This window comes from Thamnophis sirtalis, unplaced genomic scaffold, assembly GCF_051295495.1.
Source record: "Thamnophis sirtalis isolate CommonGarterSnake01/CBP01778 unplaced genomic scaffold, rThaSir2_p1.2 scaffold_3, whole genome shotgun sequence".
In the NCBI taxonomy this organism is placed as follows: Eukaryota; Metazoa; Chordata; class Lepidosauria; order Squamata; family Natricidae; genus Thamnophis; species Thamnophis sirtalis.
Genome location: NW_028261383.1, coordinates 126,221,107 through 126,237,842, shown reverse-complemented (window position 1 = coordinate 126,237,842; position 16,736 = coordinate 126,221,107). Strand labels below are relative to the sequence as shown.

The window sequence follows — 16,736 nt, the reverse complement described above, 5'->3', positions numbered from 1 at the left end:
ATGAGAAAACTGCAGAATATTTTGTTACATTAATATAGTTAGCACCTCTATTCTTATTTATTCATCTCATAGCTACTGAAACATTTATACAGACTCCTTTTTATCATTCAAATTCTATCAATTAGGTTGGCAAGTTCCCATCAGGTTTTAGGCAAAGTTTCTTCTAACACAGTGGTGGGATTCAAATAATTTAACAACCGGTTAACTGCCCTAATGATTTCTTCCAACAACTAGTTCACCAAACTGCTCAGAAAGTTAACAACTGGTTCTCCCAAAATGGTATGAACTGGCTGAATCCCACCACTGTTCTAACACCACAATCTACTAAAACATTCCATTCTTAGATGAGGTACATGTAACAAGTACCCTTCTAAGTTATGTTCATCGTATGTTGAAGACCTGAGGACACCCAAGGTATGAAGTTGAGTAGTTCTATTGCTTACAGATCCGTGTCTTCTATGACATCAGGGTTGTCCAAAGTCTGTTTCCTTCTTTGAACTGCATCCAGAATCTTTTTCCTGGGCCCCAGGGGAATGTTGATACTTTTCAGATCATTGTCTGAACACAACATCAGAGCTTCCAGATCTATCTTCTCCTTCTTGAGGATAGAAATAAACTCAAACATATTCAGAGAAGCTAGGAAAGTCTCCAGAGGGCTAGTGTCAGGTTCAATGTCATCATCCAGACCCAGTTCCACTTCATCCCAGGGCAAGTCCTCCAGATTCCTCTCCTGAAGACTGTTGGCACTGCCAATACTGTCGTTGAGACTTGGTGAGCGTTGAAGGTGGCTGTGAAGCTTAACACTCATCCTGTCTGTATTGTCTTCCCCCAAAATACTGGGATCACTTTGACCAATCCCAAATAGTCCACTACTGACATAGTTCCTCCGGAATACCATGGTACCAAGTCCAGGCCGATTGAATAGAGAGTCATGGCCAGAATCAGTACTGACCTCAGAATGGGTGGAGTCCAGGTGCAAACCTGGATCACTTATGGCACGGGAGACAGTATCTTCGTCACACAGGAACATATCCCTAACATTTCGCCGGGTCCATTCCTTTGGGCTAACATAGGTGCCTTGTTTCACAAACATGACATCGTTGCCCAACTGTAAGCCACACAAGGACCTCACACTTTTCCTCCCATCCTCATAAATTTTGAATGTCCCATCCACCTGTTTCTTCTTCTCTAGTTTCTTCTGGATTTTTGTCTTGCCCTTGGCTGTGCCCTGTAAGGTGGCCTGTGAGTAAGGCAAGGAATTCATCATAGACATGTGTTGAAGCCTCCTGCTCAATGTGCTACTGGAGTAACTGGAGAAACTCATTGTGTCTGAGCGGTCAGACATCTCTTTCTTGTATCGCTTCTCCATCCTTTCGTGGTGCTTTTTCTGCATCTTTACACAGTCCTTAATACGTTTCTCTGCATCTTTAAAGGCTTTGTCCTTCAACTTGCTCACCAGCTTAGGGTTGAGGCTGCTTTGCTTAGCAGCAATGGAGTCCAAGTAACGCACACACTCCATGTGACCCTTCATGGCTGCCATGTCCAGTGGTGTGTGGTAGTCATTGTCCAGACACCAGATATTGGCCCCAAAAGACACTAGGAAGGAGAGGCAATTCAGGTGGCCATTGGCTGCTGCCAGGTGAAGAGGTGTGTTCCCCCAGATATCACATTTGTCTGGATCACCCCTAAAATGGTGTGAAAAACAGATAGTAAGTTCTCAAAGAGGTCTGTAATCTCATTTGTAGATATTCTTTCAGACGTCTAAAAATACATAAATCATTTTTCCGTAGGTTGGTTACTTTCCAGTTGTATGGACTTGAATTCCCATTCTCAACAAGATGGTTGGAGAATTCTGGGAGTTAAAGTCCATAGCTCTGGAGAACACCCAGTTTGGAGAAGGCTGGCATAGACTAGCCTTTCCCTACTTTGTTCCTTCTGAGTGCATTTGGAGATCAGGTCTCAGAATATCCCATCCTAGCTGGGAATTCTAAATTTTTGTCCCATCACAAGAGCATGATTTTTTTTAAAGTTTTTTTTCCCATAACCACTCTTACATCATTAATCTTACAGTGTGTCATCTGAGTACAGTCTTTGTATCATCATATTTAACAGTTACACATTTTTAATCTATTTTTATCTTGCCTTTACATTTACATTTCAATTGCCTTTTAATTCAACTCTTCCCCTATAATTCTACTTCCCCCCCCCCAATTATTCAATTTTCTGTTTCTTTTTGTCTACATTCATTTTCTATCCAGTGATAAAAACATCCCCATATCTTATAATCCTCTGATTATTCCTTCTTGAAGAGCATGTTGAGGAAAGCTAACAAATGCAAATAATTTACATTTTTGTTATTCATATTTATGCTGTTAAACTGCTAAGAGTATTTTTCAAGCAGTCTTTGAAGGAAGAAAGCCTTGCTTGTTTAAGTGATGACCAACAGTAACATTTGTAACATAGCTTTATAAGATGAGAAGTATGTACAGTGTGAGAAAAGAGAAATACCTTATGCATTTCACATTTAAATAGACAATTGAGCACATATAGCACACCTATCAAGCCTCACAGATATATATTCTGCCTTGCAAAAATAACACTTGGCAACTTTCACATTTAGTTCATTTATTTTATTTTATATTCCGCTCATTCTGAAGCTTAAGGAACATACTTGAGCCATTTCCAATTCCCTATCTTATGCTTTTTCACTAAGATGTGAGAGTTTAGCTCCAAGGTCTCCTTCAACCTTAAATTAAACAACTTTTGTATACAGCCTACCTGAAAAGATTGCTCTGCAGGTAAAATCGGAAAGAGAAAAAGAACTTAGATGCTTTTGGAGAAAAAACATGGTAATAGTAGAGTCAGATTCAGGCTTTTGCAATGCTTCTTAGCCCCTTTGAAATGTATAGACAAGGCAGGAGGCATAATATTCTTTCTTAGTGTGGATATTTGGGCAGCTTCCCAACATTAACAAGGGCTAAAATTTTGACACAAATCTTGACATTTGAAACACATCCATGACATTTCTCAGCCACTGATAATGTGGGCAAAGCAAAGACCCAAAAGAAGTGAAGTTGTGGGAGCAGAGTTTCTTTCTCTGCTGAGCACTCAGCACCTGCAACAAGTTCATTTGGGCTACTTGCTTAGCCCACCCTCGCTCTCTTGCTTTGATACTGACCTATCAGTAGTGGGAAATTGAGGGAAAATATCAATATTTGATGAATTGCAGGCAAGGAATAAATTATTGATAGTATGTGGTTAAAGAGACCGTGAAACTGAAAATGCCAGCGCTACTAAACTTTGGATACAGGGTACACGAGGCTTTATGTTCTAATTGTTAGCTCACTAAGTGAGGTCATCTGTGCAGAGGAACAAAATGAGTTTACCATAGTCAGTGAAGTACAGGGCAGTTGTTTACTTGACCATAAGCACTGACCTCTAGGCCTGTGTCAAATATCCTATGAGGTACCTTAGAGTCAGGCAAGAAATGCAAATAAAAGAAAAAGAAGCACATACTGTACATATTTGTGTCATGTGCCTCGAGTGATGGTGTTTGGATGCTGATTTTGTTTAGGTACCTCTTAATTCTAATTAATTCTTAAATTTGCCAGTCTTGAAATGCTAAGAATAAGCTGGGAATACCCAGAGCCAATTCATGTTCCCACAGGCCAACCAGGAGGAAATGGGGAAACTACCATTCAGTCAGTGGCCCATACCTTGAATTATAACAGTTCCTGGAGTTAGGAAAATCCCTGCTGTGGCAGGACTTTAGTGGGGGAGAATACAAATTGCTAACCAATTGTCACATCTACTGACTTCTGTATCTGCTGCATGCATTTTGCCAACTCACTGTTTAAAAAAAAAATCTGATGCACTAAGGAACAGCTGCCAGCCTAAAGACATCATTTTTCCTAAGTAGAAATTCCCATTAAATCTGGCATGATGGCATGGCCCTGTTCTTCCGCAGTTAGATGCTTTTCCCGATAGCTAAAAACCTGCCCATAGGTTGCTATATACTAGTATTTATGTTTATGGAATAGGTGAAGAGAGGCTTATTTAAATCCAGGGAGCTAAGGATTTAGGGTATATAATTATACTGTGCCATATAAATAGCTGGATGCTCCTGGCCTAAATCAACAGAGAAATTCAAGCTGAGCATTTTTATACAGTAGATTGACAAATTGACCAGAAAGTAACCAGAGGAGTTCAGGTAGGACTAGTCTAGACTTCACAGTAACCTTATCTCTGAAGCTGCTCTGAAGTCTAGGGGGAAGGAGGAGAAAATGGGAAAACAGCCCAACCCCCACCCAATCCTTTTGGACTCCAGCTGCTGAAAGAGAATGACACAGAGATACAGTGGTTGGCTGCTGGTGCCTCTTTTGCAAAACATATTGCATCTGGAGAGCTCCTTTCTTGAGATCATATTCTGCTCTGCATTACTTATTATTTAACTCTAATAAATCATGCAGTCAAAAATCATGTACTAAAAAAAAATTACAGGTGCAATGCCATTCCATATTACAGATGTGATATACCTATGGAACCCTTACTTTTATTTTAGGGGTATAAATCTTCTCCCCCCCTCCCCCCACCCGTATTTCTTGCTATTGGCCCTATTGATCAGAATCAGAATAAGAGTTGGAAGTGACCTTGAAGATCTTCTAGTCTAACCTCCTGCTCAAGTAGGAGGACCCAAACCAATGTTGGCAAACCTTTTTGGCACTGAGTACCGAAATGGAAGCACACACGTGCATGCTGGAAACCGGGTGAGCAGCTACCCGGCGCATATGCACGTGCTGGAAGATGCTCTAGCCAGCTGGTCTTCACGCATGCATGCACACTGGAAACCAGAAGACCAGGTGGCCATTGCCCATGCGCATGCCGGAAACCAGAAGATCATCTTCCCAACGTGGGCATGCATACTGGGCAGCTGCTCTTCCAGTTTCAGGTGCTCCCGCTCGCATGAAGGCCAGCTGGCCAGCGCACCAGAACCCGGAAGGGCAACGGGCAACTGCTCACATGCCGGGAGAGATGGCTCTGTGTGCCACTTCCAGCACGCATGCTATAGGTTCGCCATCACAGCCCTATACTATTTCAGATCAGAGTTACAGTACCAGGAGCTATAGTGCATTGATGTCCCCACCTTGTGCTTCATAATCCACTCAGGGTTATCCAAACAACTGTAGCATTTATGTCAGAAAACCCAAATGGCAACATATGTAAATAGTGAAATTGAAAGTATTTGCCCCTCTAATAAAACCTCAACATTTAATGCCTAAGCAGGAAGACTACTTCACTTATCTGGGAAAAAAAGATTTTCTCTGCTTCTTTAAAATGTTGCCAAGCAATTCCTTGAGACAGCGTGGTAATTCCAACCCACCCCTCAATATTTGGGAGAAATTACTCTTCAGTGAGTGAACTCCAGGGAAAAGTAATTAATATTTGCTTTGGAATTAGAAGCTGAGGCTTGGAGTGATGAAGGAGAGAACTTATTGGTTTCTTCCCATCCGAAGAATTTTCAAATGTAAGGCAACACACAATAAATGGGACAGGGCAGATCACAATATCTTCCATTCTGACCTAGTACAAGGTTGGTATCATCCCCTTACACAACCTCCATTGCTGTCTGGTATGATGATATGCAGCATTTAAGCATCACCCCGTTTGCGTGGGCAAGGGGAATATGGAAAACAGAGAGCAAATTAGTCCCATAAGGTTAAGGGAGTGGTAGAGGAAGAACCTTCAGATCACCTTCCCACTTATTTCAGATCCTCATTTCTGGAGAAGCTCTAATAGACTCAACTAGTACATCAGGTTAAGGAAAATATAATTATGTGCAATTATTACATTGCAAAACAAACCAAAGCAGGAATCAGTAAGTATGGGGAAACAATGGGAAAATACTGTTGTAAGGAAGTCTTGTACTACACTGGTTTACTGTATATTCCAGTCAATGAGAACATCTGTTTAATAGAATAATAAGAGTATTATAGCACACAGTGTATGCTACTATGTTAAGGTCATTTCTTACCACAGATAATATGATACAATCCAATAAATTAGGCCATGGTTACTGCTATACATGTTATCTACATAGCAACATGTAAACAGATCACACAATTCTCCATTTTCTTTTTTTTTTTAAAAAGGAGTTACACAGTTCTTCACATTCAATCACAAAAGGTACTTTGGAGCGTATATTGGTGCAAAGATGGCATTTGTTACAGTTGGGAAAGAATATGTACTGGATTTGAATCTCATTCGCTCTCTTTGTAGGAGGATGCATAAACCTATGAGGAAATCCGTGGCACGTTTATATTGTATGCAAAGGGAAATTAAACACCAACGGGAAGAAATGATTGAAAGGACAAAAGTGATACTGATGTATAAGATAATATGACAGCCATCTTGTTTCCCATGCAGCAACAAAAGATAGTCATGTCATCCTGAGAAAAGATGCAGCTGCTTCAAGGAGTTGCAAAGCAGTGTTATGTTCATATCCTCACCAACCCCAAAGTATTCCCTCCAACTTATTTCTTAATTGCCACACAGTCTAAAAAAAAAAAAAAAAAACCACATTCTTCTGTGATTCTCCGGTGTCATTGTTGCCCCTTTTCCTTCTTACACAGAGGAAGTTGTACTCCAAATCTATTAACACCCGCTCCTACCAGTATCAGGGTGTGTCCTACATCTAGATTGTCTATACCGTATTATCTATACATCAGTATCACTTTTGTCCTTTGAATTGTTTCTTCCATCAGTGTTAAATTTTCCTTTGCCTGCAATATAAACCACATATTTTATCGTGGGTTTTTGCCTCCTCCTACAAAGAGAGCAAATGAGATTCAAATCCAATACATATTCTTTCCAAATTGTGTCCTATGCCAGATCTGACAGATTATATCTGAAGTACTGAATGTTCCTACTTTCATTCAGGAATAACTCAAGAGGAGCCGAAGACCTCTCTATCTGAGAGAGAATGAGGTTGCCAACAAAACAGTCTTTTCTCTATCTCATCTCCTGAAGCCCTTCCTGGCTGACCTCTGCTAATCATCAGCTTTGGTATCAGCCATCACAGACGCCCCACTGAATAGGCCAGTGATGGCGAACCTATGACACGCGTGTCAGTGCTGACACGCATAGCCATTTGGGGTGACACGCACAGGATTTCATGCGATTCATCCTCGGCTCCTGCACAGCTGCCGAGGATGAAAGAATCTGTGCTGGAGGAACGGGGGGGCGGGACGTGTGATCTCCCCCGCCCACACTCACTTACTGTATCGCCGCCACCCCTTTCTGAGCGCAGGGGCTGCTGGTAAGGCGTGCGTGCCGTGCGCACACACGTCATCAGCGCGGCGAGGGAGGACCCGCAGGAGAGGAGCGCGGGAACAGTGCGCGCCTCTCTCCAGTCAGGCCGGCACAGAGAGTCTACTCCTGGGACTGTCGGTTACGACCACACCACACTTATCTCAGTTCACGGCAGGGCTGTGGAGTCTGCTGCTTCCAGCTCCACGTCCTCATCAACATGCCGTTCCGGCCCTCCCCCGCTATGAATATTCATATTCTTCGCCCTCGCGTCACTAGGAATATTCATAGCAGGGGCGGGCTGGAGCGGCATGTTGATGAGGACGTGGAGCTGGAAGCAGCCGACTCCACAGCCCTGGTTCTCGGCACCCCAAACAAGTTCAATAATATCAAGGGCAACATACGAAATCGACTGATGAACAAAGAAGTTACTAAGCAGGTATGTTAAATAATTTGTTTTTGGTTTATTAAATACAATTATATATTGCAATTATACATTTTTGTAGTTTAAACTATAAATTGCGCAAAATTATGTTTTTGTCGAAGTGACACACAACGCGAGTTATGCTCGATTTTTTGCCGATTTTTGACACACCACGCCAAAAAGGTTGCCCATCACTGGAATAGGCTGTCAAAGGCTGCAGTGAAGAACAGAGATCTTGGCCAGCAAAAGGCTGACTCGCCTCTCTTTTTCCAGCCATCCCATTAATTCTACTTTTGCCCCTCATTAGAGCACGGACAGGAGGAGGAGAGATGCTTTTTGTAACACTAATGAACTAGGCAGAATGCTGCCTCCCTCTAGTGCCTGTGCTGGATGAAAAATAATGGTGGATTTTCCATACACAGACCATCCATCTGTTATGTAATGTAGGGAAGGAATCATTCAATTTTTATTTCTTACCTGTAGGACATACCTGTGAACGTACAGTTATGTTCACAGTTCACAAGAGGTAAAAGATCTGGGTTACTTATTATGGTATGGGTAGTCCTCGAGTTAAGGCCATTATGGCCAACAGTTATGTTTCTTACCTGTGAACATCAACCACCATGATTAAAGTACAGAACAAGAGAGATACCTGCTGAGGCCCTAATGCACAGTTCACCCATACTTGAAAGGGTGTCTCCCAGCATGAAATGTGTTGCCCTTGTTGCCAATCCCTATCCTCTCTACCTCTTTGCTTCAACTCACTGGTGAAGGGCGGCAGAACCCGGCATATTTTGCACATCTGGTGGCTGCCCTTGGATAATATATTATTTCAATAATGCTAAAGTTAAAGATGACTTAAGTCCATCTTGCTTTTTGGCTGGGGATGAAACAGAGGCAAGGTCATGGAAGCTATGGTAGAAAAATGATGTTGCCAAATACCTTTGTGCTGTAGTTAGGTACAAGTGCTGACCTGACCTTGGAGAAGAAACCAGATTGATAGATCCATGTGGTGTCTCATTAGCTCCGTACCACTGCTACATCCATTGCTTATTTTGACTCAGAAAAATCCCCAGAAATCTTGCAAAGGACAAAAGCACTCTGAATAATTGAGCCCACAGCTCTCTGAATCACAGGTCATATTTTCTTCTAATTTCATCTTTGACCACACAGAAGAAAATGAAACTGTTGTTAATTAGAAAAGGGAACATGGATTGATGTTGAACTTCAATGCTTTGGCTTTTCTTAAGATAGTAAATCTTTCTCCCTCTCTCTTGCAAATTCTTTGTTTATTTCAATTAAGTTCCTGTAAATATTTCTTCTCCCCCAATAAAACACAGTCAATGATAGAAGCTTATTTTAAAACATCAGGACTATCTATCATTTCCTAATAAGATTCTTTGCCAAAAGGGCAGGAGCATTTTTAGTACTTGTATTCTTCAACAGACAGCAAGCGGGTGTTTTTTTTCAGTTCATTAAACACTAGCCAGGCCATGAGCAAGATTCTTTGCTGGGAATATTTACTCCAGCTTGTATGTACTAAGAGCATCTTTCTGCAGAAACCAACTTCTATGCCTTTTACATCAGAGCAGAATTATATGGATTTCTGAGTTTACACCTCCTCTTATGGTTTTTGGATGTGTTTTTAAAGCAGGAGGCATGAATTCCAACAAGAAAGGAAAAATACTAGTTTACTCAGTAGTCACACTTAAAGAGAATTCTGTTATTTGAATTGGTCCAGTACATGCATATTTAAAAACCAGGGGTTCTGAATCCAGCAAAATTCAAAAGTACAAGAACGCAAGAAAAAGTATAAATGGGAAAACAAAGGACATAGGAGATAGTTTTCATACTTGGCAGAAAGTATGGAGAAACATCAATTTCTTATAAGCACATGTGTTATAATAGCAGTCACGAAAATAATATTTTTAAAAAACCTCAGTGTGAGGATCCTTATTGTTTCCATTTATTATTTTATGTGTAAAATTATGAATTTAAAAGGCCTTGTGAAGATCTTATTTTGTCCCCCAAATCTGGGGGCCAGTGATGCCACTGCAATATATTTTAGACATGAAAGTAGCTCAAAAAGATGCCACTACTTGCTGATTTGCCTTAGGAAAGCCCTGATTTGTTACCACTAGTTCAACTACAAAATGGGAAATATCACACAGAAGTATTACAGGTGATCATCGGGTTACAATGGCATTTAGAACCGGGATTGCCATTGCTAAGCAGAGCAGTCATAAAATGCAACATCACGTGACTGCATCACTTAGCAACAGCAATTCTGGCAGTCCTGGTTGCTGTTATAGCCCCAAGACATGTGATCAATTGATTTGATTGATTGATTGATTTAATAAATTTATAGGCCGCCCAATCCCGAAGGACTCCGGGCAGCTTACAGAAAATAAATTTTAAAAAGTGAAGAGTTAAAAAACGGAGGAAAACAGATTAAAAAACCACATCATGCACCCAGTCTAATCGGGGCTGGACCTCAGTCATGAGGTCAACAGCCCCAGGCCTGCCGGAATAGCCAGGTTTTAATAGCGTTTCGGAATGCCATGAGAGTGGGTAGGGTCCGGATCTCTGGGGGTAGTTCATTCCATAGGGTCGGAGCGGCTAAAGAGAAGGCCCTCCCCCAGGGAACCGCCAGCCGACATTGTCTGGCTGACAGCACCTGGAGAAGGCCCACCCTGTGCGATCTTATCGGCCATTGGGAGGTATGCGGCAGAAGACGGTCTCGCAGATATCCGGGTCCTAGGCCATGTAGGGCTTTAAAGGTAATGACCAGCACCTTGAATCGTGCTCGGAGACCGATAGGGAGCCAGTGCAGCTCGCAGAGGATAGGTGTAATGTGGGTGTATCTTGGTACACCCAGTATCGCTCGCATGGCTGCATTCTGGACTAGTTGTAGTCTCCAAATACTTTTCAGGGGCAGCCCCATGTAGAGCGCATTACAGTAGTCAAGTCTTGAGGTGACGAGGGCGTGAGTGACCGTTTGAAGTGCCTCCCGATCCAAATAGGGCCGCAACTGGTGCACCAGGCGAACCTGGGCAAAGGCCCCCCTGGTCACAGCTGACAGGTGATGTTTTAATGTCAGCTGCGGATCCAGGAGGACCCCCAAGTTGCGGACCCTCTCTGAGGGGTATAAATTTTCACCCCCCAGGCTTAGGGATGGACTATCTGGGCTGTCCTTGGGGGGCAACATCCACAGCCACTCGGTCTTGTCAGGATTGAGTGCGAGTTTGTTCACTCCCATCCAGACTCTGGCAGCTTCCAGGCACTGGCACATCACTTCCACTGCTACGCTGAGCTGGCACGGGGTGGAGAGATACAACTGTGTATCATCCGCATATTGATGGTATTTAATCCCGTGCCGACGAATGATCTCACCCAGTGGCTTCATGTAGATATTGAATAGGAGGGGGGACAAGACCGAGCCCTGCGGCACCCCATATTTAAGGGGCCTAGGGGTCGACCTTTGCCCTCCAACCAACACCGACTGCGACCTGTCGGAGAGGTAAGAGGAGAACCACCGTAGAACAATGCCTCCCACTCTTCCAGCCGTCGCAGAAGGATACCATGGTCGATGGTATCGAAGGCCACTGAGAGGTCAAGGAGCACTAGGATAGAGGAATGTCCTCTATCCCTGGCCCGCCAGAGATCATCGGTCAGTGCGACCAAGGCGGTTTTGGTGCAGTATCCAGGCCTGAAACCAGACTGAAAGGGGTCTAGATAATCCTCTTCATCCAAGGTCCATCGGAGTTGAAGGGCCATCACCTTCTCAACAACCTTCCCTAAAAAAGGGAGGTTGGAGACCGGACGATAGTTTTTAAGGATAGCAGGGTCCAGAGAAGGCTTCTTGAGGAGGGGTCTTACCACCACTTCCTTCAGAGGTTGCGGGAAAGATCCCTCCTGCAAAGACGAGTTTGTAATCCTCTGGAGCCAGCCTCATGTTACCTCCCTGCTGGTCGAGACCAGCCAGGAGGGACACGGATCCAGCAAACAGGTGGAGGCACTCATCGCTCCCATGGCCTTGTCCACTTCCTCAGGAGTGACAAGCTGGAACTCATTCCAGGAAATCTGAGCAAGACCCTCCCTCGGCATCTCTGCTGGTACTGTCCAAATGGAGTCAAGGTCTGTCCAAATCTGAGTGACTTTGTCCGACAGAAACTGAGCAAATTCCTCATCCCGTTCCTGTAAGAGTTCCCCCGTGTCCTCCCCTTTCAGGGGGGAGCAGGTTATCCTAAACAGGGTGGCTGGGCGGGATTCTGTGGACGCAATAATAGTGGGAAAATGTGCACATTTTGCCGCCCGTATCGCCACTAAATAAGTTCTAATAAAGGATCTTAATAGTGTTCGGTTGGATTCAGAGTTGCTAGCCCTCCAATGTCGCTCTAGGTGTCTCTTTTGGCGCTTCATCTCCCGGAGTTCCTCGGTGAACCAAAGTGCCCTCCTGGATCCACTGCCGCGGAGAGGCCGCAAAGGCGCAATCCGATCCAGCGCCTCAGTCGCCGCTGTATTCCAGGCGGCAACCAAGGACTCTATCGGATTCTGGACAAGGGAGTCAGATATCTCTCCAAGATCCTTCTGAAATCCCAGCGGGTCCATCAGGCGCCTGGGGCGGAACCATTTAATCGGTTCCACCTCCCTGCAGTGGGGGAGTAGCTTCCAAAAGTCAAGCCTCAGCAGGAAGTGATCTGACCATGACAAGGGCGAGATCTCTATTCCCCTTAGTTCAAGATCATGTCTCCACTGCCCCGAGAGAAACACAAAGTCGAGTGTGTGTCCCGCTCTTTGAGTCGGACCCTGAATTACCTGGGTCAAGTCCATGATTGTCATGGAAGCCATGAACTCCTGAGCCCCATCAGAGCGTTCACCTAGAGATGGCAGGTTGAAGTCCCCCAGTACTATGAGTCTGGGGAACTCAACTGCCACTCCGGCTACTGACTCTAGGAGCGCAGGCAGGGCTGTTGTGATGCAGCTGGGAGGTAGGTACATCAAAAACAAGCCCACTTGAACCCCTAGGTCCAACTTCAAGAGAAGAGACTCACACCCCACAGTCTCTGGAACGGGGATCCTGCGAGGAACTAATGATCCACAGATAATAACTGCCACTCCCCCACCCCTTCTTTGGTGTCGTGGTTGGTGGAGCACCTGGAAACCTTCTGGGCATATTTCTGAGAGGGGGACTCCTCTCTCCTGGCCCAGCCAGGTTTCAGTAATACATGCCAGGTCTGCCCTCTCGTCAAGTATTAAGTCCCGGATGAGGGGAGCTTTATGGGTCACAGACCTGGCATTTAGCAGCAGCAACCTGAGACCAAGGCCCTGGCTTCTCTTGCCACCAGGTCCTTGAGTTGAGCTTACAGGGCCGGAACAAAGGATCGCTGTGACGTAGCGAGCCCTCCTTCCCTGGTAATGGCTAGCCCTGTAGCTCCCGTCATACCTGCCCCTCCCGGATGTGACCGAGATGCTCCGACCCGCCCCCATCCCTGTAGACCCCTCCCCTTCTCCCATGGCCCCCATTTTTCCTGGCAGGCCATATCTATCTAGGACGAGAGGTAGGTCTGGGCCCCCTTCCACTTCTGCCTATGCACTCAGTGGAGGGGGCACCAGGCTGCGCTCTGAGTCCTCTTATGTATGCCACACAAACACTCTCTCATACATACCCCACAGTAATCATTTAAAAATATACAAAATACAGTAGTACAATAATATAAAAATTGGTTAAATTAAAAGTGGGTTCATTCATCTTCATTCACACCACACATACTCCACCAGCAGAAATTATGCAGATCTTAAATTCCACCCAAGCGGATTCGCGCAGTTCGGAAAGCCGGAAACTAATGATGGTGCAGGAGGGAGAGTTCCTCAATCCCTCTTCCCTCCTGTGGGTCCGGAAAAGTGCAAAAGGGGCCAGAGGGCCCAGAGTCTGAAATGGCTGGAGCGGTTTCAGGGGGGGTGTAGGCGCCAGTTAGAAGAGATGCTAAATTCACGCCTGTGTCCCCACTGCTTCCCGTCGTTTCCTTCCGTCGAAGGCGTGCGACACAACGAGCTGCAAAGCTGCCAACACGCCAGAAGGTCTCTATAATCATTACAGCGATGGTATTATTCGGAAGGTAAACCAGAAGAGAAGACGGTGAAGAAGGTCGGGGCCAAAAATGGCGGCCGCTGGGGGAGATATTCATCCAATCCCCAGGTGCACCGCCTATCCAAACTGGGTCATTAAGTGAGAAGAAGTGGGAATCCCAGATAAAGAGTCTGGATGGGGTGCGGTGGGCAGGGATGCACGATGGAGGGCAGGTGATCAGAGGGGTGCTGCAGAGTATAGGATTCCTGGGAATCTTCTATTCTGTACTGGGACTCCTTCGGGAAAATGCAGTGGGAGCAATTTACAGAAGCTACATGTGACTTTCCGTGCCAGCTTCCTCACTCATTTTGCTTGTGGGAAGCCAGCAAGGAAGGTTCCAAAGGGTCATCCTGTGACTATGGCTTGCTCTGATTTGTAATTGCAAGCCAAGTCCCAAGCATCCAGATTACAATCATATGATCATGGGGATGCTGCAAAGGCTATAACTTCACAGACTGGTCATAAATCCCCCTTATTCAGTTGCTGAAAAAAGTGGCCATAACTCGAGAACTACCCATACCATAATAAGTAACCCAGCTCTTTTACCTCTTGTAAAGCTCAGCGTTTGGGTCCTACCTCAAGAACAACCTAAAACGTGCCTCCAATAATTCTGTTGCCTTCCAGGTAATTTTTCTCCTCCCTTCTTTACTCTTTCAATAGTTAATACAAAATACTGATTGTATCAAAGAAAATAAATGTATACAATGCATTCAGAAGGTATTCAGATCTTCACTTTTGTCGATTTTGTTATGCTACAGCCTGATCCTATAGTTGTTGAAATTCATTTGTTTTCTCATTAATCTACCCTCAGTATACCCCATAATGACAATGTGAAAAAAAATTTTTTAGAAATGTCTAAATTTATTAAAAAGAAAAAAAACTGAAATATCACATTAGCATAAGTATTCAGACCCTTTGCAACAACACTTGAAATTTAGATCTGGTGCCTCCCATTTCTCTTGATTGTTGTTGACATGTTTCTACAGCTTGATTGGAGTCCACCTGTAGTAAATTAAATTGATTGGGCATGATTCTTCAGTGCAAAACACATGAAAACCTATTTGGAGTTTGCAAAAATACCTGAAGGACTCTCAGATGGTATGGAATAAGATTCTCTGATGAACCAAGATTTAACTGTTTGGCCTCAATTCTAAATGTTATGTCTGGAGGAAACCAGGCATCGCTCATCACCTGCCCAATACCATCCCCACAGCGAAGCATGGCGGTGGCAGCATCATGCTGTGCGGGTGTTTTGCAGACATTTCTAAAATTCTGTTTTCACTTTATCATTATGGGGTACTGAATTTCAACAACTGTAAAGTCAGGCTGCAGCATAACAGCATTGACAAAAGTGAAGAGGATCTGAATACTTTCAGATATGCACTGTATATCCAAACTGGCTTGGATCACAAGTCACAAGACAATCCTAATCAGCCCACTTCCTTCAATGGTTGTTGGAAAGGAGATGATTAAGATGTTAAACGGAGCCTGCATTGAGCAAGGGATTGGAATAGATCCTGTTTAAAATCCCTTCCAACCTTGACTTTCAGCCTTTGAAATATTTCTTCAGATTGTAATGAAAATGAAGGCTCAGAACAAAACACTTTCTTCCCCTAGTTAAGATATGCATCTCTTCAGCCAATCCATGAGCAGTGACAAGCTCACCCCATCCAAATTTTCAGTAAAACCCAAGGGAGTACTGGAGTTCATTGCAAACAATCTGAGTGTGATGGAGACCATTCTAGATCAATGCAAGCAAAACATTCAGCTGTTGAAAGTTTGGATGGGGTGAGGAGGAGAAATATTGAAGGAACTGATCTAAGTCAGAGCTTTTCTGCTTTCTCAAGACACATACCATCAATACATCTAGAACTTCATAAGATGAGAACCAGAGGTGCTATTCTGCTGGTTTGCCCCGATTCAAGCGAACCAGTACAAGTGGCAAAGGGAGGCTCCGCCCACGAGCTGCACACGAGCTGCACGGGAGCAAAGTAAGTGCACACACATGTGCACTTCCAGTTCCAAACCGGTAGCGAAGATAAGAGGAAACCATTACTGATGGGCACAGCCTGAAATCCTGCCCTTCCTGAACAACAGTGAACTCAGGGCATCTCACCTGCCACCAGGTACAAATGAAAGCTGTCGTCACTTCAGTGGCCTGCAAGGTTCGGTGGATTTGATACCCAGAAAGAAAGAAAGAACCTTTCCTTCCTGGGATGAAAGGTTTCATCCAGGCCTGGATGAAAACAAAAACACAATGGTGCAAAACATCAGACTTACCCTCTGCTAACTATCAGCCTTAAGGCATCCAGGTTGCCATGGTAGGCAGCCCACAGGGTTGGGGTCATGCCATCTTCATCAGGGGAATTTAAGTCCTTCTTGGTGGCTTCTTTCAGCAGGTCCAGATAGCCGTCTCTGGATGCACGGTGGTACTGGTCATTCATGGTGTAGCCTTAAAGCTTGCCCATGGCCCTGGGAGGGTGAACGGCACGGAGATGGCAACAGAGTTCTAGAAAAGCAGCTGTCAGAGAGGAGGGAGCTCCGTTGCCAGGATACTTGAGATTCCCTGCCCGGAGAGGGCAGGAACTCCTCATATTGAAGGCATATTATTTGCTGTGGATTCCCCTGGGTCCTAAAAATTCCTGCCTTTGCCTTAGCTAGCCCCTTGCAGAAGACACTTCTCCTTTGGGCCACTTACCTGGTGGGAATATCTGCTTGGGAATGTGCTTTTGGAAACTTTGGCTTGAATTACTAAAGCAACAGTTACTAAATCAAGAGTGTAGCACTTCAGAATACTTAGACTCATCCAGGCTGAAGTTTTATTCCAGAGTTACTCTGTCCCATCGAAAGAATTCTGGCAGAAAGAGTAAAAATATT

At 44.4% G+C, this 16,736-nt stretch overlaps 1 protein-coding gene across 1 annotated transcript; it reads right to left on the bottom strand.

Moving 5' to 3' along the window:
* Positions 1 to 439: 439 nt before the first annotated feature.
* On the bottom strand, positions 440 to 16,493 carry USH1G (USH1 protein network component sans). Its single transcript, XM_014057394.2, has 2 exons — positions 16,140 to 16,493; positions 440 to 1,685 (listed from the first exon to the last, which is right to left on the bottom strand). The coding sequence occupies exons 1-2, from the start codon at positions 16,301 to 16,303 to the stop codon at positions 440 to 442; spliced, it is 1,410 nt and encodes a 469-aa protein (XP_013912869.1). The 5' UTR covers positions 16,304 to 16,493.
* Positions 16,494 to 16,736: the final 243 nt, after the last annotated feature.